At 40.0% G+C, this 23,936-nt stretch overlaps 2 protein-coding genes across 5 annotated transcripts in view; one reads left to right on the plus strand and one right to left on the minus strand.

Moving 5' to 3' along the window:
* LOC111262833 (CD151 antigen) overlaps positions 1–12,367 on the plus strand; it is a 47,771-nt gene extending 35,404 nt beyond the window's left edge. For all 4 annotated transcript variants that reach the window (XM_022837439.2, XM_022837417.2, XM_022837455.2 and 1 more), the window contains 6 exons: positions 3,494–3,568; positions 3,872–3,967; positions 4,359–4,451; positions 8,656–8,736; positions 9,071–9,137; positions 9,274–12,367. In XM_022837439.2, coding sequence (XP_022693174.1) covers positions 3,494–3,568; positions 3,872–3,967; positions 4,359–4,451; positions 8,656–8,736; positions 9,071–9,137; positions 9,274–9,338 — 477 coding nt within the window. In that variant the 3' untranslated portion in view covers positions 9,339–12,367. The remainder of the gene's footprint in view (positions 1–3,493; positions 3,569–3,871; positions 3,968–4,358; positions 4,452–8,655; positions 8,737–9,070; positions 9,138–9,273) is intronic.
* A 472-nt stretch (positions 12,368–12,839) lies between these two features.
* The window catches only part of Kul (Kuzbanian-like), a 32,555-nt gene continuing 21,458 nt past the window's right edge, over positions 12,840–23,936 (minus strand). The window contains exons 7-15 of the mRNA XM_022837345.2: positions 21,862–22,127; positions 21,552–21,680; positions 20,907–21,084; positions 20,304–20,524; positions 19,576–19,743; positions 17,092–17,334; positions 16,691–16,936; positions 16,127–16,502; positions 12,840–15,855 (exon numbers count right to left, since the gene is read on the minus strand). Coding sequence (XP_022693080.1) covers positions 15,794–15,855; positions 16,127–16,502; positions 16,691–16,936; positions 17,092–17,334; positions 19,576–19,743; positions 20,304–20,524; positions 20,907–21,084; positions 21,552–21,680; positions 21,862–22,127 — 1,889 coding nt within the window. The 3' untranslated portion in view covers positions 12,840–15,793. The remainder of the gene's footprint in view (positions 15,856–16,126; positions 16,503–16,690; positions 16,937–17,091; positions 17,335–19,575; positions 19,744–20,303; positions 20,525–20,906; positions 21,085–21,551; positions 21,681–21,861; positions 22,128–23,936) is intronic.

Here is a 23,936-nt window from a genome sequence, read left to right on the forward strand (position 1 = left end):
TACGCCCACTCCACGTGTTTAGGTAGCGTGCTATATGCACACACCGTATACTATTATCAAATAAAGGTCTTGACCCACTGGCTTGTCGTTATGTGGCTTGCTATGATAAGGTTGGGCAAGGCCGGCACAAGCTTGAGCCAATCTCTTTAAAACAAGGTTTTGAAGGAACGCTGGTAATGTCGATGCGTTAGATTATTCTAGGTGCTATAGATATGTATGCACACTTTATGAATTTTAAAGTAGGTTTTATTTAGATTTAAACTGTAGCCGATACAGCGTCATCCTGGAAATATGATAATACTTACGGCGTTTACAAATCGTCGCTCCCATGCTCTTCCTTTTTGATAACGGTCTGTGTGTATTGTTGCGCGAGAACCGCCGATTTCAATAACCACCACATCTTATATGGGCAGGCGAAAGACGAATGGGTGGAACATGTCGAACGCTTTTGCATGGACGTCGTAAGCTGAGAAGTTAATACACGTCTGTTGGGGTGCGTAACCATGAAATGCGGTTATCGCTGACTCAAGGTCTAGCATTGCCAAATAGTTACCATACCGACCCATAAGTCTGTTAGAGAAACCCTAGTCAAATCTAGCAAAACTCATTCCCGCTGGCCCCTCTAGGACCACAGAGGTGATTCCGACGACCTGTTCACACGCTGCTAATTGCCGAGAGCGATACAGAAACGTTTCTACGGATTCCTTTAAATAATCGATTTAAGTCAAGTTGAAGACTATTATATAAGTCAACCGATGACATTTTATCTTTGCTATCACGAGTACGAACGATTGGAATTCAATGTTCAGGGCTACCAAGGCTACTATTGTTTAGTTAGCTACCAAAAGCATTTTTAGAAAAGAAATTCAGGAATGAAAATTTCCTAAACACTGACCCATTAATCCATCTATCAGACAAAGCATATTCGTTACTTTGCGAGTTTCGGTTTTTATACTCTGCCCGACTTTATTGTTTATTTGTTATTTACAGGAATACATTTACTATTGCTTTTCTACTGCTACAAATTTAGTGTTTACTATTGCAAGTGTGGATAGCTTTGTGCTATAAGCTCTACTGTATCGTTTGAAAGGTATCTGTTGAACCTGACGCGCATCAAGATGTTTTCCTTTATTTGGCTCACATTGTTCTTCGTTGGGCCTTCTTCCTTTTGCTTTTAGTCTGTAAGATCTGCACTTGAGAAACCGGACATATTCAACATAAAAAAAATATCTGCTCCTATTTTTTTATGTCGAATATTTCATTAATTTAAATGATGTCGTCATCAAAGAGAAAGCCGCTGCGTTTGAACGTATACGTAGCGTCGGCAAACATCTCATAAACGCGTGCTTTTTGTGTGTTGTCTATTTTGTGCTTGGTGGATAGTCTTCCTTAATAAAAACTCTTCGCGGAAGCGTTTTCTCAAACCCTTGTTAAAATCGCGCACTGACAGAGCTGCGGCATGCGATCGATCGGGTTTGTTCTTACATTAAGTAAACAATCATATCGCAGATATCCTCTATCTGTGCTCGTGGCAGTTTGGAACCATTAATGTGTATTTGTTGGTAGACAACAATTAGTGGTAACATGTATTTTATTATAAACAGTTGAAACGCATTACGTTGACCGGAAGCTAACGATAGGCTTACGATAGCGTAGAAACAGGACCACCCTTGGCATTCCGATGTTACAGCATATGGAATTTGCCTTAGATATGTTAAAGACTACTAAAATTGCTAACGAAAATTTCCTTGTAAGAAGATCGACCCTTGACGCAAGACGATATAAAAACATCAGAACGGAGCAATATGACGAAAATGTAATGCTGCTATAGCATTAAGTTGAGCGCTCAAATGTATAAATTGTATACCTGAAATTTTATTTACAAGACGCACATACGCATCCATATTAATAGGAGTCGCTAAGAAGTACTATATATATAGTATATAAATGTATTGTAATATAACCTGTCTTAGGTGCTTCCGTCGCTATATGGCCGAAATGCATAGTAGATCAGTCGTATTTGTACTAGTAATAGCTCGTCGTTACTATGGTTGGTCAAAAGGGAGTGAAGCTGAGTTGCTAAAGGACCAGTCAAATCGAGGATCGATGAAGTGGTCGGTGAAGCTACAAATCAGGGAGCCCTGATGGAGCGCCCGACGAAGACAGCGGAGAGAATTACGTTGTCGCAAGCATATCTACTGGGGAATGGGCTAAGATGTCAGAAGCAGCAACAGGTGCCTCCTCGGGTCGACTTACACAAGGTCCAACCCAGTCCAGTCCAGTCGGGTGAATTCGGTGCGAGCAACGCTGGGATGTTCAAGGCTTTTGAGCAGCTTCAAGGCAAATACTAAGCCACGACATTATGCGTGACTCTAAGTGATCCTAAAACGTTCACCCAGGAAATTTATGTTGGAGCATGTCGCGTCGCTGAATAAGGTCAAGGCGCAGTGTTGCATCACGGCCTTTGCGAAGATCGCATGACACTATTGAATATAAGAAGGCCTAGCCGTAGCTGAAGTCAAGGTTTGCGTCCGATAACTGTGCAGTTGCCAAAGTTAAGGATCCCTGTAGCAGATATACTGCGTTCGTTCCACGTAGCACCGAATAGAAAACGCTTCTGGACGCAAAGCTCTTAACGATGCCCAATATGAAGCTGATCGTCTTGAGGTCTTTGATGTGAGACAATGGACAGGCTCTCGTCTTAACCAAATCATAGTTAGATTTGACGTAGAAGCGGAGTAGATGCTTCTAGGTAGGTGGTCGTTAACGGCTCCTGTGCTTGACTAGACTGAACTAGCCATGATGCTTTGCCACTGTTTTTCCGCCCAAAATGTGCACATATGCATCGACTTCAGCACCCTTAGATCAGGAAGCAAATAGATGGGTGGACCAAAACTTCGAAAGCAAATGTGCGCATTCGATCTTCACTGCTCTCTCGAAATCTCCGAAAAAACGGAGCGAGCAGTTGCATACGAACAGGGTTCAACGGAATCGGTTCTAGCAGAAAAATGAGATTCGGTTTGAGTGGCAGGACAAACTCCGAAGTGTTCGAAGAATGGACAATTTCATTACAACAAACCGTAACTGATTTTAAACCGGATCACATTGAAAATTTGGGGTCGCTTGAACCGAGCGTGGTCTTGAATTTCTATGTGGTGCTGCTATATAAGGACAAGATGTACAACGAATCAAGAGCATTTGTACTTAGACGAAATTAGTTTCTTCAGCAAAGTAGCTAGCGTTTGCGAGAAATCTAACTTAGAAAGTTGTTCATGCCGAAATCCAATGATCCGTACAGAAATCCATAGGGGTTAGTTAAACGATTCTAGTCCTCTAGTAGAAAATCTTCCAGAGGCAGTAATCCAGGTTAGTTTTGTTAGATGGATATTCGTATTTGTATAGAGCTATAGTTTGTATATTTATCTTGCGATATTTATGTAAGTAATTAACTCTGGCATCGTATGGCTCATTGTTGGTCTGTGATTGATTTCAGTTTTTCGTTATCCTATTCATGTTGTTTATCGTGATGATGGTTGGCGGAATTCTCGGTTACGTATTCCGAAATGAGGTAAGAATTTTCATTACTTCATGATAATAAGGACAAGATCACGAGTATATATACATATATATATATCAATATATGTTGATGACGCACCAAAAGACAGGCAAACGTTTCTTCTTGGCTATAGGCGGGTGATTTACCTTTAGATAGTTAAAAGTTTAGCGAATTATTTACATACCTATAATGGTAGTTAGAGCTTTGAATTGAATGCACACAATTAAATAAATTCAGTCGCCCTTTTTTGTCAAGTTGTCCTAGGTCAACTTAGACGTGTACTAGTAATTAGGCGTTAATTCCGTAACTTTGCAGGTGGACGAGCGGATGTATCAAGAGATGCTGATGTCGATCCCGATTTATAAGAACGACTCGGTCGTCACCAAGGCCTGGGACGCCGTTCAAAGACACGTAATACATACGAACAATAATCCTCGTGCTTTATTATCATAAACAGGTTTACGATATGCTACGACAATGAACGATACGACGACGTTCTTATAAAAAGAAACCTAACATGCCTAAAAGCAAATGCGGACCGATTAAAATACATATAACGACTTATTGCGCCTAACGAACTATGCTACTAAATTTTGTTGGTTATAATCAAGTATTTTGTGTGCACAAATCAATAATACAGTATCTCAAAAACCGTAAGTATATAGAACCGTATAAAATATCTTGCGTCTGTATTTTGTTTAATGTATAAATCAGTGCGCGTCAATCGGTGATTATTGCTTTACGGGTATATATGGCAATATTATCTGTTGCCTTTCTGTCGTACAATGATTATGATTTTCAGTTCAAATGCTGCGGCATTCCCGGGCCTATTCCAAATGAGAAGCCGTACCGAATTTGGTTACAAAATGCCCACTTTAACGACCGCAACATGCAGGCACGTATTGCGCACGTAGTTAACTATCATATTTAGAAGAGAGCAACGTTCGTTTTTTTGAACATATCATAAATTAAAAGGCAGCGTAAGAGGCAGTCTCCTGGCCAGCTTCTCCTTAAAAACACTAACTAACTAACTAATTTGAGCGTTTGTCTTGCAGGTTGCATGAAGGTTTTTACGAAGGCTATAGCCTACATATAGTAATAGAGCACGTTTCTTTTCACAAGCTAACACAGCAATAGACACTTCTGCATTGATCGTACGATTATGCTGGCGTTCACCCCATAGATAAGGAAGGTAAAGTCTAAGAACGTTACGAACTGTATGTTGAAGTAGAGTCGAATAAATGCACTTTGATTCAATCACGAAGCAGTTGACAACTACTACGACGACTGCAGTATACGCCATTCAAGTAGATCCTAAATACGTCCTGCTCTCGCAGTTCTATCAATGCAGTTAATTCACATTGTCTTTGTCTGCTACGGCGCGTAAGGAGCGTAACCACTCCTTCATCATGGATGATCCGGAAAAAGCACCAAAATTTAAGTGGGTGGGAAATTGATTAGGCATAGGACCGCTTAGGGCTGTATTTGTGATAGTGCGGGAAGTTCTGTTTTGAAGCTGGACCTTTATCAGCAGCATCTAAATGTTCCATATGCTAATATTGAAAGGAATTAACCTAAAAAATTGTAGTTCACTCTGTCGAACGCACGCGCCAGTATAAAATACGTATAATCAAATGATCCTGTACAATTTGGATGCGGTTTGTCATTCTGAACTACTACGACGAACTCATTGGGAAGCGTGGATCGTCTCTTTTAGAAGGCGTGTTGATTAAGGCTTTTTAGGTCGTGCTCTTCAGGTGATTATGAAGGTGGCCAATAATGAGCTTGATAGTTTACTATTTACATGCTGTTCTGAACCTCTCAGAAATCGTCACGCTTACTTTTCAAACATTTTATCACACAGAACGTTGCGTGCAATAGCACCTTCTGTGATCGCTAACAGGGGCTGAGTTGTGTTGTGTTGCAAGATTGCCAGTCGCACCTTGGGTGTACGTCATTGTTGTACCTTGAGGACACGGCTGCCTCATTGAAACACCTGAAATCAATTTTCTTATCAATTACAGGAATTAATGTGTCTTGAGGGTCCTTTAAATGCCTATTGGCGTAGCGGAGGAAGCAATTAGGCCCCTTAAAGCTTTAGAAAAAGCTTCATACTTCATGAAGCAGGACAGAATAGTTGGTGGATGTTATCATCGGACGTACAGGCTTACAGATATGAGCCTTTAACCTTATGCCGTTAACGTTCTTTCGGTCGCTTGAAACGAAAAATACATTCGACCAAGCCTTGTTTTCGCTACAGTCCGCGAAAAACTTACTCGAATTTACTGTCGCAAGGATATTCAACGCATGCGTCGTAATCACGTTTAGCCTGATGGCCTCGTAGACGGAGTAAAGAGATCTGCCAATTGTACTCAAGTTTCTTATGAAATCAAAATCAGAGATCCAGTGGAGAACGGTCTGGTATCTTCCGCAACTAGATGTAAGAACCTTTGCCTTCAGCTATCGAAAATCAAACCTATACATCTGCCGGTACGGTAGGTTTAATGGAAAACGTTATAATGAACGACGTACCTGAAAAAAAGACTTTTAATAGTCACGTCTCAAAGATAACTCTAAGAAATGTCAGCAGCGATGGAAAAGTTGCTAAAGGCCATATATAAAAGTTGTTTTTAAGTAGAGCTTTATGGAATAATTGAACAGAATCATCGAAAAAAATATATATATTTCTCTACTACATCCTTTCATTTTTTCCCATGGGACCGCATGTGATGTTTGCCTTAAGAATGTGTTGAGTTTTTCGAAAATAACAGTGCGGGTAGCATACATATTTGCGATGCCGTACACCATCGGTTAGGAAAAGCTTAATTATGGGGATTCGTTCCACGGGATAAAACGAAAAAGATAGCTGATCTTTATCAATTCCAATGACGCGGCAAACAGATATAACTAGAAGTTCCTCACACACTCCTTTGAACCTTTATCTATTGGCTTTGACACATGTATTTAGGCGCTACGCATTGTATAAGGCGGATTTTGGTGAACTTTTTTTTTCTAACGAGCTTCTCAAACTGAATCATATGCCACACTAACCGCTACCAACTCTGAAAGTTGAACGCGTATTCATGGTTACCATGGCAACGCACTTAGAGATTCACAAGCCGCCTTTATTTATTAGGGTTAAACATCAGTACCTCGGCCTATTTAGTTTTTCCCTTTCCTCTTTACCGTTTGTTTGTTTCTGCGTATCATGAAAAAATCCATTGTGATTCCATTGTGCAGTGAATGGAATTTCATGTAGAATTCAGCCTAAAGAAGGTCCCTGCCCTACTTCGCTCTTCATAGAGGTCAAACAGCTACACGGAATATTTGCGCCACCTGCAGAGAGAACTCTAACATTAATGGTATCTTAAAATAGAAGGATGTACGGTGCTGCGGTCGGCGTCTATGACTGAAAATAGTTATGAAATAAGACCGTCGGAGAACAATCTGGCGAGAAAAAAACTATAGGCATATGACTATGGAGAAGGACCTTAAATCTATGAGATCTACTAAGAAATTTGGCGCTCTATAAACTAAAAGAACATCGCAAAAAATCGCGATTTTTCATTGGCCGATACCGAGCAAGGTGCAACCACAATAAGAGGTCTCTACGCAAATTCCGATAAGGTGGAGTTTCTATAGCAAGACAAGGCAGAGAAACGAATGGCCAGCTTCGGAGGATACGCCCAAGTAGAAAGTTTAACCAAATCTTCATCCCAAGAAGACGATGATTTGCGTTTGCTGGAACTGGAAGGGACTTATACAGTGGGAAACGCTTAGAAAGTACAAGGCGATCAGTAAAAATCTATATATTGCTAATCAACAGAAAAGATCCTATGGACGTGGCAAACTCGTCCTCTTTCAAAACAATGCCAGATTGCGCATTAAAAATGTAAAAACCCTCTTACAAGAACTTCGGCATACGATTCTCTTGTCCCTACCAGATTCTCCAAGCCCAGTTCCAAGAAGTTATAACCTCTGTCGATTATTAACAACGTAAGTTACTAACCGTACATTTGACAATGAAAACAGTTTCAAAACCTGGCTGGGTGAGCCATTCAACATCTGAAAATTTTTGGCGAGAAGAAGTGAAATAGTTTAGGCCGGCGAAGGTCACAGCAAATACGCGATAAACCAATATGTAGCTAGGATTTGTGTAAAACGTTGTTTTTTGCCAGGTGAAAAAGGATATTGCTTATGTTTCAACATAATAGTACTGCTCGTTCCGTATACACGCATTCATAAGCCCACAAATGATCAATAAAAAGTAGTTCCAGCTTATTTCATGCGTTCAATATACGTCGTACTTCCAGGCCAAAAAAGGAGGTTCAATGTATTTGGACGGTGAGCTAAGATCAGTTGCTGTCTAAAGTCTTCACTATAGAAGCTCTCACTGAGTTTATAAACGTGTTTAACTTCTCAGGATCGATGGTCTACGCTGTTGCCAATTTCCATGCGACTTCCAAATATAATAAATAGTTCAAAACTCAATTTATAATCATTCCAATTTTTAGTGGCGAAATTAGCGGCTATTTTTGAGAGGAAAGCATTCATCGACAACGAACAGATAAGCTTCAATGGAGTTTTTGTTAGTCAAAATTTGCCACTTCTCACATTTGCTAGCTTTTTTAGACGCGCGAATTTTTCAGATTTTCCACTTGTTTTAAATTCGAAATTTAGATCCGCGGTTTTTATCAAACATGTTCATACGCGACTTGAACAAGACGGCACGCTGCGATGTCGCTTTATTTCTGGTTACTGTCAGAAAGCTGTTTACGAATATATGGCAAGACCAATTCCTAAGCGTGAACGGTTTAATCACGAAAATAGGGCACAACTAAGCAATTAATGGCTACGTTGAATAAACGTTACCGTACGGAAAACCCTGTCCTGAGAAAAGCATTGGACTCATGACAAAAAGACAAGCTTTTTATGGCGTTATGAAATTGCATTGTCATGTTAAATAGAACAGTCGAGCCACAACTTTGACGCTGCCGAATTCTGTGAACGTGGATTGTATGTGACTATTGGTACCGGATCGTAAATGTCTAGAAATAGGTACAATGGACTAACAAGCGATATCTAACTTTAAAACGCAGGTGCCCGATTCATGCTGCATGCGCAGCGAATGGCTTGTGGGCTGTAGAGGAAGTCCATCCGAAAGAGACACCTATATGGACGTAAGTTCCGCTTAAAATAGACAAAAAAACTAGCGATTCAGTCCTCCTCTAAGACTGATACCAGCCCATAGATATCCCAACTGCTTGTACAACTACCTTTGTTACAGAATTTATAGATTTTACTCCTACTGCGATTGTTTGTTTAACACTGAAGTGGCAAAAGACTGGGATACCCTCAGATAGACGCGCATACTGAAAACATACGAAAAAAGAATTGCCACGTCCATAAATTAAAATAATAGACAGTGTTAAAATATAGGTGCCCATTACGGGCTCCACTGCTTTATATAGAATGTCTACAAATCGATTTAATACTGCTACGTTTGATTTCCAGAATTGTCACACCCGAGTACGCGACTTCGTCAAAGGGCACGCGAAAATCGTGGGAGGGGTCGGAATAGGTATGCTATACATAACGTAAATTGGGTTTACGTGCTAGCCACCGGACGATCTAAGATGGCCTTAGCTACAAAATGCCTACAATATTAAGCAGTCTAACTTATGCTTGCTTTATTACATTGCTAAACTGTTTTTTAGGCATCGCCTGTTTGTTGGTTGTCGGCATGGCTTTGTCATGTGCGATGTTCCTTATGATCCAGTGAACGAACCTCAGCATCATTACGCATGTATGTATACAGACGGATAGGAATTAAAAAAAATCTACGTACAGTTACTATTCAGCGTCAGCTATCGCAAACGACCCGAAACACCTACGAAAATTGAAAAAGAAGCAGGAGATGATTGTATTCGAGTCCTTGCCTGACCGTCCAATCGCCCGCTGAACAAGTGCATAGATGACCGTATGAAATATCTCACCAACCCCGGGTCGGTACACGCAGGTGTTCCTTATGGAGGCAAAAAAGCACAAATCCTGTTGGCAAGAAACGTACGTCTCGGATGATCACTATGGAACGCAGATATCTGGTCACATCAATAAATGTAACCGAAGGGTGGTGAAGGGTACGCCACATCAGCAGCCCCATGAGAGAAGCACAGAGGAGGTACATCCTTCAACGATGCCTATTATGCAGGCAACGACGCAGTTATACAGCAAAATGCGATATTAGATCTTTGTGTAAGCCGCGACTGGTTTACGTTCTGTATTTGTTTATCCACAATTGACACGGTATTGATATGGCATTACGCTCATAAACGACCTCCTCAGTTTAAATAAGTATGTTACCGCGTAAATTGCTATCCTTTTAACGTAATTTCAATTTGTGAATTTAATAACAGTAGTCCACAACGTTAAGCTTACGACCGTTATTGTCTAACAAAGCAGTACTAAATTTAAACTATACATAAACGTACCATTCTAAAACACACGAAAAAAGTGTTAATTATCTTCACGACTATCAATATCATAAAGGGCATGCTTAGCCGCTAACGAAGAAATTGTATATTCAGGCAAGAAATATATACCACCTCACGCTAGAATTAGAATAGCTCATTAATATTAAGCCCTTCTGATAATACTTCAGCATTGTGCATTGAATGTCGTTGGCCTTAAAGTAAAATGTGCTCGTTGCGAAACGTGATTAGCACATGTGCCTTGCCACAGCACGTCTGGGCCTTGAAGCCCAAAAAACGACCAGTGATAATCGGGAGCTGCTCTACACCTTCCGCATATTTATCAAAGAAATACATCCATTATGTCTGTAAATCATAACCAATCATTTGCTGTTTGCTTCTACCATCGTCACATTATTATTACTGTTACTGGATGCGGCTTTCACAAACCGAGCGTGTTTCTTGTGGCCAATGGCGTTGGTTAGGCATATTTATTGATGTGAGATTGGCTTTGCAGACAATCTGCTTGGGGCACTACTATCGTTCTCGGCTTTCGAATATCGCGGGCATCTCTTAGTCGTCGGCTGGTCAGCAGCTAACTATTGTGAACGCGCGCGGAGGTGTCGTCCAATATGTACGACAACATTGCAACGGTGAAGAAAAATAACAGTATGAAAAGACCGTTAAATCAAAGCATACAGCCTCATCGACGTATCTATAATTTCAAACATGCCTTTGCCCCTATACGATTGACTAGCTAGAGTTTGCGTAGTTGGTAGACGGTTCTGCTGACGATACAAACCCTTCTGAGTCTAGCCTCATACGTCGGACGATCAACTGCCTGATGCCTGTTGTTCGATGCGCGTATTATTCTTGTGAGTTACTGTTAGACATGGACTAGTGTCGCTTGAAGCATAGGATGTGTTTTCGATGGCCCTCCGGTCACCCGAGATCACGTGCGTTCCACGACAGAGGCCATGTTTTGGTTTTAAAGAAAAATATTTGATTTAGATAATAGTAATTCTAATTGGCTTGCGTAACCTGCAAGGGCCATCGATAGTAGAGTTAACTAACTGCTTATCTGAAACATGTAGACAGAGATCCACATCTTTGCGCTGCCCATAAGCGATACAAGTCTGGAATGACAATAGAAGCAAGAAAATAACTAATAGTGATATATAAAGCGGGTCTTGTGCGAAATATCAAGGACACGTCGAATGGGGCAAGCGTTTGGTCACCACATTTTGGATTGTTGTTGAAATAGAAATTATTACGAAAACGCTATTTTTTAGGTGCGTGCTTAGCTCTGTTTGAAAAAAAGAAAATCAAAATGCGCGAACATGACAAGTATTACTATTTGTAGGACTGAATTACCTTGCAGCATAATGCATCTATATTAATAAGACCATTATAATTATTATAGCGAGCAATAGTGGCAACAACAAAATCGATTTGAATAGTTTATAAAAGAGGTGTCATGCCAACAGATAATCAAGTTGTTTAGGTACCAACAGCGTGGTCATATTCCAAATATCCACCGAGAACACTGACAGATAGAACTAGTCGAGTACATATCTATATGGCGTTCTTACTTGAAAATTTGTACTGCACCTCTAGATAATCTATCTGTTTGGCTGAGCATTATTCTACAGACTATTAAAGATGTAACGATTAGAGATCTGCAGTCTAAACAAACGGCCATGAAAGGATCTTATAAACAAAATTGGCCCTATACATTTACAGCATAAACACGTATTTCAACTCATTTTCATAGTTATCGCGTTGAGTTTCGAAAATTGATTCCTCAATGAAAACGCAAAGGTAAGATCTTTGATCTACCTTCCCACAAACGCCTATGGCGCGTTTCTCTTTTGATTTTTTTCAATCCAGCCACATCTGACTCCAGGTCTATTACCTGAGCGCTTGCTTAAAATTCAAGTGCTGCTGATCTAGTCAATTGCATCATGCAAATATTAGTACATTGTTTTTTTGTAAGTAAGCTTCAATAACGATTTATGCAAGAATTGATTGTTGTTTGTTACGTTTTTTAAAGTCAGATCTGCCATTTTCTTTCGATCGAATAATATACGCGGACTTCCGTGTGTCTGTAAACAAAATACAAACGGCACATTATCCTGCAATTATTTTATTTTTCACAAATTGAATAATCATTTGTAAAAATACATTGTACTTCAAAAACTTTCTTAATCGAATGTAATAACGATGGGTATATATAATATTTCGATGTGAATACAACAAACGAAACAAAGATGATAGCTTAAACAATACCAATTGCAGTGCGTTCAGCGAATTGACCATAATAAACTTGTATGCCCACATACTTTCGGTTGTTATCATTATCCAATAACAATAGTGGAACGTCGTTGTACGCAGAAAACGGAAAATTTGAAGGAGAATCTTTGTTCAGCAAAAGAAGCTTAGTTTATAAAAATTGACTAATAAACGGTAAGACACTCGAACTAAGCCTGAGGCGCCTAAGAGATTGTCCGTGCTTCAGATACGAGGGTTGAGACAAAGTAAACGGTAACAGTATACTGTGCTGATTATCGTAATCAGTAGATAGCTCGAGCTCTCAACATATCAAATATGGTTTAATGAATCAAAATTAGGTAGTAGTTCAGCACTCGGTTGTTTCTTTCGATCAGGAATCGATCTTTTCATTGTGGTAAATAAGCTGACAGCCATCGCTGTGAAGTAGTGCCGCGTAGCACTTCACACAATAAAACGTGCTTAAAAATAAAACGAATCCTATTAGGTGACATTTCTGTTTGAAATATAGTAAAAACACAATATTTTCAAAGCGTAAACATGAATATTTCTATTTTTATATATAGTAATAATATCGTTCTTATTCAATCATTACCGTCATCATCTTTTTGCATGCTGATCGCCGTCTCTAGCTTTTTCTGTAACTTGATTTTTTGTTTTTTCTAATAATATTTGCATTTAGTCCTAGCTCTGGTCGGTGTTCTTTTCACATCGTTGTTCTCTGGGTTGGCAAATACCTTAGTTTCTATTTACAAATATGTCTGACGTTGTAGCGGCCTGCTGCGTATTGGCGCTGCGTACTGGCGCTGCGTATTGTACGGATGCATTACATTACTACCGCTGTTCCTGCGTCTAATAAGAAACGTACCATCACAATGATTTCTCCTAGAATCGTGCGTAGTTCAGTAAAACAATACCATTATGTATCCATTCGTCACTCGTTCGAGTTACTTTCGTTTGCGGATCCGTTCGTATCCAATTTGAAATTGGCTCTAATGATTCCCCCTTCCGGAATACCGATTTGCAGATCATCATCAGTTATCCCCATTAGTATTCTACTAGCTCTACCCATTCATCTATCGCATCACACACGAGCTTCTATCGTTATCTGCCATCGTCATCGACATCATGTCGTTAGAGTCCCATGTTGCAGATATGTACACGCTTTCAAGTAGACTGACAAATTAAATAGGGGTCGTTTGTAGCTTGTTAAACGTGAACGAATCGGTCTTTCAAACATTAAACAACGTTACCACTCATAAAAATGACCAGTTGGCAAATCGCTAATGGTTCTCAGTGACATAAAGACTAGAGCAACACTAAACTAATAAACTGGCAGACTCGAAGGCTCATAGGTATCACTCACTTAACTTAGGAGCAAACTGCAAGAAGCCAGTTTTAAAAATAGTCGCATGAAAAAAATTAGGGCCAAATCATCAAAATCTCAATTGTCTTGTTCAGTTATTTCAATTGACAATAAAACTTACTTGAAAAATAGAAGAGAGATCGGCTTTACTTAAATCATCAATATCGACAGGCTCTTATTAATGACTGAATAATGTTTACTTTGTCACTGTTACCTTACTGTTTACATTATTTATATATATATATATATATATATATATATATATATAGGAAAGCGTGGGGCTATATGGCCTATTGCGTTTTTAGCAAAGGAGCGTTGATTTAGAATTGTAATGATACCGGACTTTTACACTTCTATAGATGCATACGGATCGAGAATTCGGTGCAACTTCCATCAATCCTTTGATGGAAGTCTAAAAGTCGACCTCTATAGGACAGTAAAGTATTATTTTTCGCATTTGATCGAACGATAAAAACCTGAAGTAGTCAGCTCATTCTTCTACAACGGTTTCGCCTGTCCCAGTGTTACATTTTCAGCTACAAAATTAAACACAAGTTACATTTTCTAAAGTTAAAACGATAATTTTAAAGGTCATTGTATTTTAAGGATAGGTGAAATTATATGCCGATTTTATTTAGTTTAATAACACAGGTTAAGTTAGGAAATCATATTTGCATGCTTATTGTTCCATGAGTCGCTATTGTCGCGTATGTGATTGCTTTTAATATAGATCTTGTCAACTTTGTCGCTACAAGGCATTACTTGCATGAACTACATTTTGAATCGATGCGCCACATTGCAGATAATTACGATCATGGATTGGAAATTATTATCGATAATTATATCTAGAAAAATTCAAGTTCATTAGTTATTCGAACTGCGCTGCGGAACTTCATGTGGGCCTGTAGATTTCGACCTGGCGAACTTAACAGTGAACGACTATAAATCCAGAGTCGCCATACCTACAAGTAAAGAAAAGCATTTTTCTTTTTTAGTTTTGTTCAATGTTTAACTTCTTCGGACGAAATCATTAATGGCCAACGTGGCCCACCGCTGGCCCATAGTGCCCCACAAGGTGGGTTATATGGGCCAATGACATAAGATTCTTGAGTATTCTCTCGAAAATAAATTAATTCTATTGATTCCATTTAGGCCACATAATACGAGCGCGTTTTACGAATGCAGTAGTATAGTTTTCTTCCGTTACATTAAGCGGTAGCACTAAGTATATTTCGGCCGATATAGCTCCACCGTCTCTCTATATATATATATATATATATATATATGTTAATGCTTCCCTGCTAACTTTGTCGATTTGAGCTCCATTCTCTAAAGTCCTTTTATACCCTCGATGAATTGGCAAAATATATCCGGAAAATTTGCAACATCAGTCTCGTGAAGCTAAAAGCGAATAAACATGGCGAAGAGTAGGGCTTTTCGTGCATGAATATTAAAATCTCTTTTTTTACCTTTAACAAAATTTGCATGCAGACATGTGCATTCTAAGATCTGATTAAGAACACAGCAGATGTAAACAAACGTACGGTTTTCTGTGCGCAATGGTTTGGATTTGTCTTGACTTATGCTGCTACTGCAGAAACCACGACGCTAAGATCTACTAAACTCAGCCTAAAAGTGCGCTTGAAGCCTGCTTCACCGAAAAAAATTATTTTTTAGCTTTAGCCGATAAAGTCTCAAGTAGTTTTGCACGGAAACGTCCCATAGATGTATATATATATAAGCGATGACCCTTAATAGTATGTTCCCGTGGACAAGCCCTGTTAAGTTGTGGTGTCTTTCTGTAAAATGCTAACGTTTTCATTATATGTTTTGTTATTGTTATTATTATCTTACCATTATCAACAAACAATCAAACATCTATCAGTCACTTAGGCAATTTCTCTATCTACTTTGTCTGTTTACAAATGTATTATACGATATACCATCACCATGATCAGCGTCAGAACATCTCACGTGATCTAAATTGCGTGACAGATAAACAGTAGAGGACAGATAATACGTTTTGATAGTTTTCTGCACGAACGACGCTGTTTCACATTCATATACGCAGCTAACTTAAACTTGCAGTTAACCTCGTCACTTCTATCTTTCTCAGACCCATCGACGTTGCGTACTACCATACAGAGACGACAGCTTCGACCGAAGGGCGCATGCTGGAAAAGAATCGAATTCATAAGTCTAAGAGAAAAACAAATTATGAGGAAGAAAATGTAAATAGCAGAAGCGACTGGACCATAGTTTGCAATAAAACTACTCGTGTGTTCTGATGATAGAACTGTATCGGAAGACCGACTCCTACGAATCTACAATTTCAGGGGAAATCACATCCCTTTTCGCAAAGACATGTAAAGCAGTTAAGCCAGCTAGCTCAGCTATTCGTAGAAAATCTAAAGTGAATGTCTTGTTTAGAATTAATTTTCGTACTTATGGAACGGTTTGTCGTCGGCGTAAGAGTCCCTTGAGCTGTGGGTTTTGTGGAGTCGGTCGTATATGACGCGTGGTCGGATTGCCCAGAAGGTCCCATGGAGCCTGATGTCTTATTGAAGTTTTCAGTTCCTGAAAGTCCGGCCACCTGGGCTATAACGGGTCCGCCAGTTCCAGTCGATGGAAGTGAAGAGACCACACATGCAGGCCGTGGGCTCAAGGGACCTCTAGTCGACGCAATGTCTTTTCCAGTTTTTGTTTCGCTCGTCACAATACGAGGGACTAAAGAACCGGAACGAGAATTTCGTAGCACGGGACGAGGCTGATTCGTGCCCGTCAACGTTCCCGAAACACAAATTGAGCGCTGCGAAGATACCTGTTAGTAAAATTGTTTGTGCAGCCAATTTTGCCTATTATTAGTGCACTGCCTACCGCAATGTGCTGTTACATGTTCAGTTACTATTATTTTTATATAGCAATATATCCACTCGATTTGTTGACTTTCAATAATAGTCTACTGATTGAAGGCTGGGCAAATAAAAATTTACTTTTGCACTGTCTTACCTGTTCAGTGTTATTTGTCCCATTCGCAGTGACGGCCTGTTTGTAATACAAGCTTCCTGCAGTTGAGGCCGCGCCTGGCGGCAGTGAACAAAGTAATTTTAAAGCGAGGACAAATAGTACGAACATAGCCAGCGCGGACGCAACCACTAGCGGAGCGTAGTGCGATAGAAGCTGGGCCAATGATGAAATCGTCCTTGTAGATAACAGCAGTTTACGAAGGGTAGCCAATGGGCCTGACGGGTCAATCTTAACATTGAAGAGAGGCATGACAAACATTATCAAATACTCCGAGGTTATCAAGTCCGCCTACTCATTTATTAGATGACACTGACAAGAGTAACTGAAAACGAGATGATTCTGACCAGCAAACCCTAGCCGATCTCAGTCGCTCGGGTGCTTACCTCGCGGCACCTCTGGAAGACGTCGCAGTACCCGTTATAGTGGTCACAGGGTGTTCCCGGTTTGGCAAACAGGTCCGGCACATCGTACGGTGGGGTATTCCACTCAAATGACGACTTACACGCATGGCCTTCACCTGGCATTCGACAGCATAACTCGCAGGCCTTTGTAGGCGGATCTGACGGTTCTCGACCGCATTGGCACGACTCCAGACCATACGCCGTACAGATAGAACCAGTGCACTCCTGCCGTTTATTATTATTATAATTATTAGTATTATTCACCAACAACGTATTTATTTAAGATAACATGATCTTAATCACGAAGATGTCAGTGTGCAACACATATATGAAAAAAAAACGAATGTCTGTTTGTCTGTCTGACCAAACCAACTCCTAAAAGTGTTCAAATAGCAATTATAGGGTGCCTATAAGAGAGAGTCGATTGGATGAGTACTTCTTTCTTGGGAGCAGTTCCTTTTTCCATTCATAGAGCGTGATGTTAATTAAATATGTTGTTTGTTTCCTGTAATTTTTGCAAGTGTTTGATTTGGTTTCAGGAACAGAATCATCAGATTAGCCAATCGCAAGTTAGCCCATGACTGATCCTATTCACGTACGTCCCGGAAGCAGAGTTAATATGTTAAAACTTGAAAAAGCCTGTAATGACGTTGTAAGAACGAATCAAAATCTGACATGTCATGAACGAGACAAATCTATAGTTGGGTGAGCTCGTAATGAACATATTAGAACCGGTTGATAAAATTTCTTCACGCGTTAAACATTATGGTAACTGCAATAAAAGAACCGTTGTTGTGCTTTATAATTCATGTTAGGCTGGTATAGTATCAGTAAATAAGATTAGCTAAATCAACATCAAATCAGCGAAGATTGCCGGTCCATATAATCTATTGATAGATCTATACATAACCAGAAGTCTCGTGTTCATATGTTTATCGATCCGATCCAAATTTGGCGGGGCGTTAGAGCTTCATACTGAGAAGAGTTGCGTATACCACGAAACCGGTTGGATGAGTACGTTCTGCCTTCCTAGACAAAGTGTGTTTTTCCATTCCTAATGCATAATGTTCATATGGGCAAAGTGCTCGTTTTTGCAATTTTTGTTGTAGGGCTGAATTGGGCTACATTTGAGCAGGATTTTGTCGAAGAATGTTTTCTACTGCATAGAACTCTATGTAGAAGGGTCGTTCTTGATGTTGATCAAAAGCTTGCTTTGAGACGAATGAAAATGCAATACATGTCGCTGTATTCAAATCTGAGTTTCCATGCCCTCCGAAGAGCCAAACCTTAACGTAGCGCTTTATGTAGAAGGATCCCTTGTCGCCAATTAATAGATCTTGATAGACTGAGCCAAACTACCGTGCACGTATTTAAAACAGTAAAACGGATATCTCGGTGAGAAAATAATCAAAAACCCACAAGAGGATTTGCCTCGTTCACGTGACGATGGGGCAAATACGCGTTTCGACTTATTTTTGAACGCCTTTTTGAGCGAATTTCTTTGGAGTTGGAAAGTTGGAGCGACAGATGTAGAGGGTTCCGTGAACGATGTTCCTTCATTTAAAAGAATGCCCAAACTTCAAGTAAATATATACCTATTTATTAACAAAAAAAAACATTTAAAAAAGCCTCAGAAATCGAGTCAATATCCATCCCGAAAATCAATGCACCGGCCTAAACATGTCAGCTGAATTCATATCCATATCATATGCATCTTCATTTAACAGATTGTTCAACTACTCATTACATACAAACAGGAGGGATAAAACTGTTTAGCACTGACAGAGTTAATCTCAATGTAATAAGTGTAATGGTTTCTTATAAAATATATGTATTTTAATTCTGTAAGTTTCGGAAAAGTGCCGGGAACAGAATCAATAGGTTAGCCGACTTTATCGAAGACGACATCGATCAGAAGTCGATCGAAGGCCTATCCGATTTATGAACATCCTTCAGAAATCGGCCGTCGGCCAATTCTATCTACGAGCGTTCCGGAAACAAAATCAATCAAACATCATTGAACAAACTGGAATCACGTTGTGGAACTGTACCGAAAGCCAACATATCACGGGCGAGACAAGTTTAAAGTTAGCTAAGCCTCTGGCGAGCAAGCTACACAAAAACCGTCGAAGGTTAAGAGGTCAGGCGGAGTAGGCTATTTGCAACAAGTTAATTGTTAATGTACACCCGACCTATAGCGTTTGTTACCCTAGGTGGATAAATCATATTAGTCGGTAACACAAAACAGGTACAGGACGAAGCACACGGGTCCGTCCACTAATATGACAAGTGCATAACTTTAGTAAACATTTTGGGTTATCTTGTTCGGTATAGAGACCAATCTACTCTTTAATGCTATAATTCTTAATTGCTCTCGGATGCACGTAATATAATCCGTATACATAACGATTTAAATAACGCAAATGACTAGACATCCGTCACGGACATGTCAGAAGCTTATCTTACCCCCATATAGCAAACGAATTCATCATTGCAGATAGTCTTATTTGGCTTGCTCACAGACGGCGGACATTTAGGACCTCCGCCGTCGCAGTAGGCAGAGCTTCGGCACCCATTGTCGTCGCGACACTTATCTCCAACTTTCAGGTTACACTCCGCCGTACAGCATGGGCCCTAACAATAGCAAGCAAAAATTAGGAGCACGAAATCATTAAAGATGATGGCCTGTAGCCAGTATGTGCAATGGGTAAGTTGAAAGACTTACTCATTGCGCAACTTAAATTTGCGTTGAGTGTGACCTTGGCAAACATGAGCAGAAGGCACAAACGGAGCTAGAGGGAGAACTTACTGATAGATCACTTATATCTGAATAATAGCCCCTATTCAGTAATGTTAGATACACTACATAACGCAATGGGCTTAAATACGCTTGGAGCGGTTTTTACTATCTAGATATTTTTCTAGATGAATAAAATGACTTATCGAAAAAATTAACTTCCAACGCCTTCTTCAGATATGTTCGCACCTATATTTCTCACGAGGCTTTTCCCATTTCTGAATACCATATTAAATCGAGTTCGGCTCTTGGTTCCAACAGCTGAACAGACAAATCACCATATTCATGTAGAACCGTTACCGGGTTCACCATTTACATCTTTTATTTTCATATTGGTAAATTGTTTTAGGCCTGTCACGTGCGAATACCAAAATCGGTGAGTTATTAATTATCTTACCTGGCTCGGGCTGCAGACAACTCCTTTTCGCAAGGTACAAGGTGGTTGTAGGTCCAAGAGGTCACTCCCCGATTGCTCCCTTACCGTTCTTGCGCGCGCTCCTATAGCTGCGCCTTCCCCCATGGGGACGCAACACGACTCACGGCACTCGTCTTCCCAACCGCAGTCACACTCTTCATCTTCTTCAACTACGCCATTGCCACAGATCGCCCACTGGGGCTCTGTAGAGAAAACATCGAATGCGGCAGCCACAAAAAGCATAGCCAAAACAGGACTGAATTGAATACGTGTTTAATTAAGAGAACGAGTGAAAACGATCATCACATATCTATGATAACAGTAATGATAGACCCGACGCATACACAGTATACACGTACTACTCAAATGGGGTTTGCATAATAACATGAGACTGGAGTATATATAGCGTAACGTGCACGATGAAGGGAAAGCCGTCCTAGATCAATTGAAACTTTTTTCCAGGTAGAATGATGATTAGAATGTGGGGGAGTAGAAGAATGGCAAAAAGGAATGCGTTTGTACTGTACAATCCGCAATGAAACAGAGCTACCGTTATGGGTCTGCTCAATTGAGTCCGACTCTCACCGGAAAAGCATCCTTTAAGATTGCGAGCTTTGGCATTAAGCACGGCGTTGATTGCTCGTAAACTGCAGGGTGAAAATCTGTTGTTATGGGCTTTGTCACCTGACGTTGCATGGGCGAACATGATATAATTGCCCGCCTCACCTCCAGGCGTACAGATCGCGTCGTCTTTCGGATCGTGCTATTATTATTTATTAGAATGATGAAGATGCGTAGCCAAGAAAAAAACAAGACGACCGTTATGCGTTTGTTCCAATGATCGCCACTGAAGCTATGAAGTATGTATAATTTCAAGAACGGTATTATAGTTCATGCGGCCTAACATTCGTGCATGAATAATACACCTTTGCTACTATGTATCTCCTACAAAAATGCTGTACTATCAATTTGACAATAGGTCAGTGTCCATGAGTTGCAACCTTCACCCAAGATGTTGCCTTGGACGGCCGTTGCTAATTTCCTCATTCTAACAATGTTAGTCATTCATACTCTGATTTGTCATCTACGGAAAGCTGGACCTTCTCAGCGTCCACAGTTAAGCCGGAAATATATTATACGATTCGCTTTAATTATAAATTATTTGGTCGACTGTTATCTGATTGATTCACTTTTAAACAAAGGCCACGTGAAAAATCTATGTCAACCTACCGGTGATCCAAAAGAATGTCCTATTTCGTGTGCCAATGTGACGTGAGACACAATCGGTGGAACGTGCTTGCCATAATTAAGCAGAGTAACAATGCCCGTGTTCAAACTTTTCAATGATCCCCGATAATGCTGAAAAACGTTCCCGGATTACCGAAAAATAGAACGTTAGGGACAGGGCAAGTAAGAAATGCTCAATCTCACTTTCGCCATATGCTCAACGGCAGATTGAGTTGAATTTAGGAGCTCTATATTTCAACTAGCATTCTTTGTCACACTTTTCGTGTTCGGTAAATTAGCTGTTTGTGCTTACCCCGTTCTTTTCACACACTCCACCGGCATTTTTTAGGTCACCGGTCCAAGCCAGGCCGAGTGTACCGCCTTCGAAATCTCGATATGTGAACATATATGCTAGACAAAACGCGTCGTAGTCCTCTTCAGAGAATAGCTCGAGGAACTTTTCAACGCCGTAGTTATCCGGATAACGATAGTCTGCGCTATGAAGGCTAGCTTTCGTGTGCACTTTTACCCGCTTGATTAAAAATGATATGTTATCTGCTCGACCATCCTGATCGAAGTCTGCAATGAAGAAATTATTAACACATTGAGCGGTATGTATGTGTTCATATATATACGGACACGGATTATACTCGTACAGCAGCTTGCTCGTGAATCAACAACCGTAGATATCAGTTTTTTGGGACGTAAGTGATAACTTCGTTTGCTGAGAACCAATGCTAATTGACGCTAGAAGCGCGCTTCTAACTACGAACTAGTAGCAAATGAGTTAAGTAAAATAAATGTATGAGTTGCTAGGAGACGAAAAGAACCTGTTTAAAGTGTCTAAATGTTATTATTAGTTTCGCAATAAACGACTTTTCCGAAGATTGTTCCGCTTGTGTATATATAAAGAATTCGCAACATGACTGCAATGAGAACTACTATGTATACTGAGTTTTTCTTTTTTTAAAATATTTAGATCATTTGTAGAGATAATACCAAAAATAAATGTCTAGCTTTTAAATACCCTTCTGATAAAATTGCCCAAACATACATTCAAATTTCATATGTTTTCTACAGTTGTCAAAATCAGTCCATGTTAGTTATCGTTAAATTCTCCTATCCAATACGCTCACGCGAATTAAAGCTAATATAGATAACAGCTGGAAGAGCTCTGTTCCCTTGTTTACCACTATGAAGGTTTGCTTAGCTGAATCTGAATGTGATTATACTAGGCTGGCTGACGATAATCATGTGAGATGGCCGGAAATCTCAACTACTAGAAATAACGTCGAAAATATTGATCAAAGAGTGTTAGTCGACCGTTCAATTAAGACTGATAAAGTAGCAAAGATTGTGGGCAGTTCAATAGGCAGAACGTGTCTGTCACGTAGTGACGGAAGACTCTGGCATGAAAAGGTACACCGTGTGCCCTTACGGCACATTAGGTCGCTCAAAGGACATTACATTTATCGAACACACATTTTCAAGGCCCTCTTGAAACAGTTTGAACGAAATGGGCTGGAGTTTTTGTTAATAATTCTACATAACGAAGGTAGAGTCAAAGGGGTGGATTGTGAAAAGCAAATCGGCCGCGAAAATAGGAGAAGGAGATCATCATAGAGCTTTTTATTGGCTATTTTGGAAAAAGAACGGAATGAAAAAGCGCATCATTTCTCTATATGCTGAAGGCAAAAACTGTAGAAAAACGGACGAATTTCACAAAAAAAGGAAATTTTGTATTATCAAGACAACGCAAAAATTAACTCATTGGGTTTGAACTGATTGACCATCTACACTATTCACCAAATGTGACCCCCTGACGAACTTCTTGGCTTCTCAGGCTCAAGGTTTTATCGAATGAAAACGTCGGTACATTTATCAACCCGTATTTTGCGGAAAAAGGTGTTAACTATTACTCGCATCGCGGCTTTGAAGGGATCAGAGCATTGCTGCGCACACTTACAAGGGAAGTTGGCAAGGACGCTGAAATAGCAATTAATGCAAAAGAGGACTGTGTTTTCTGTGTTAAGCTGAAAACTTCTCCAACTTCGTATATGTTTGCAGTAGTGCTAGCTATATAATTTGTGCCCCGAAGCTAAGTAATAAAGCGCTTGGGCTTTGTATGAAAAAAAAATTAAAGGTGAAGAGAGTAGGAGTTCAGGCGAGAAAATGCTCTAGATGGCACATAGCAGTTGGATGCTCCCTTGGTCGTCGAGGCGCCGAAAAACCCGTTTCACGTATAACATTTTTTGCTCAGTGACTAACAGCAGCAATGCTTACTTTATAAGGGGCACAGAAAGCACTTTTGTGTGAGGTGAAATGCATATCTTACCTTATACGAAAAACAGCCTACAAAAAGGTACGCATAAATATCTGCATAGCTGT

This window comes from Varroa jacobsoni, unplaced genomic scaffold, assembly GCF_002532875.2.
Source record: "Varroa jacobsoni isolate VJ856 unplaced genomic scaffold, vjacob_1.0 scaffold_74, whole genome shotgun sequence".
NCBI classification, from domain to species: Eukaryota; Metazoa; Arthropoda; class Arachnida; order Mesostigmata; family Varroidae; genus Varroa; species Varroa jacobsoni.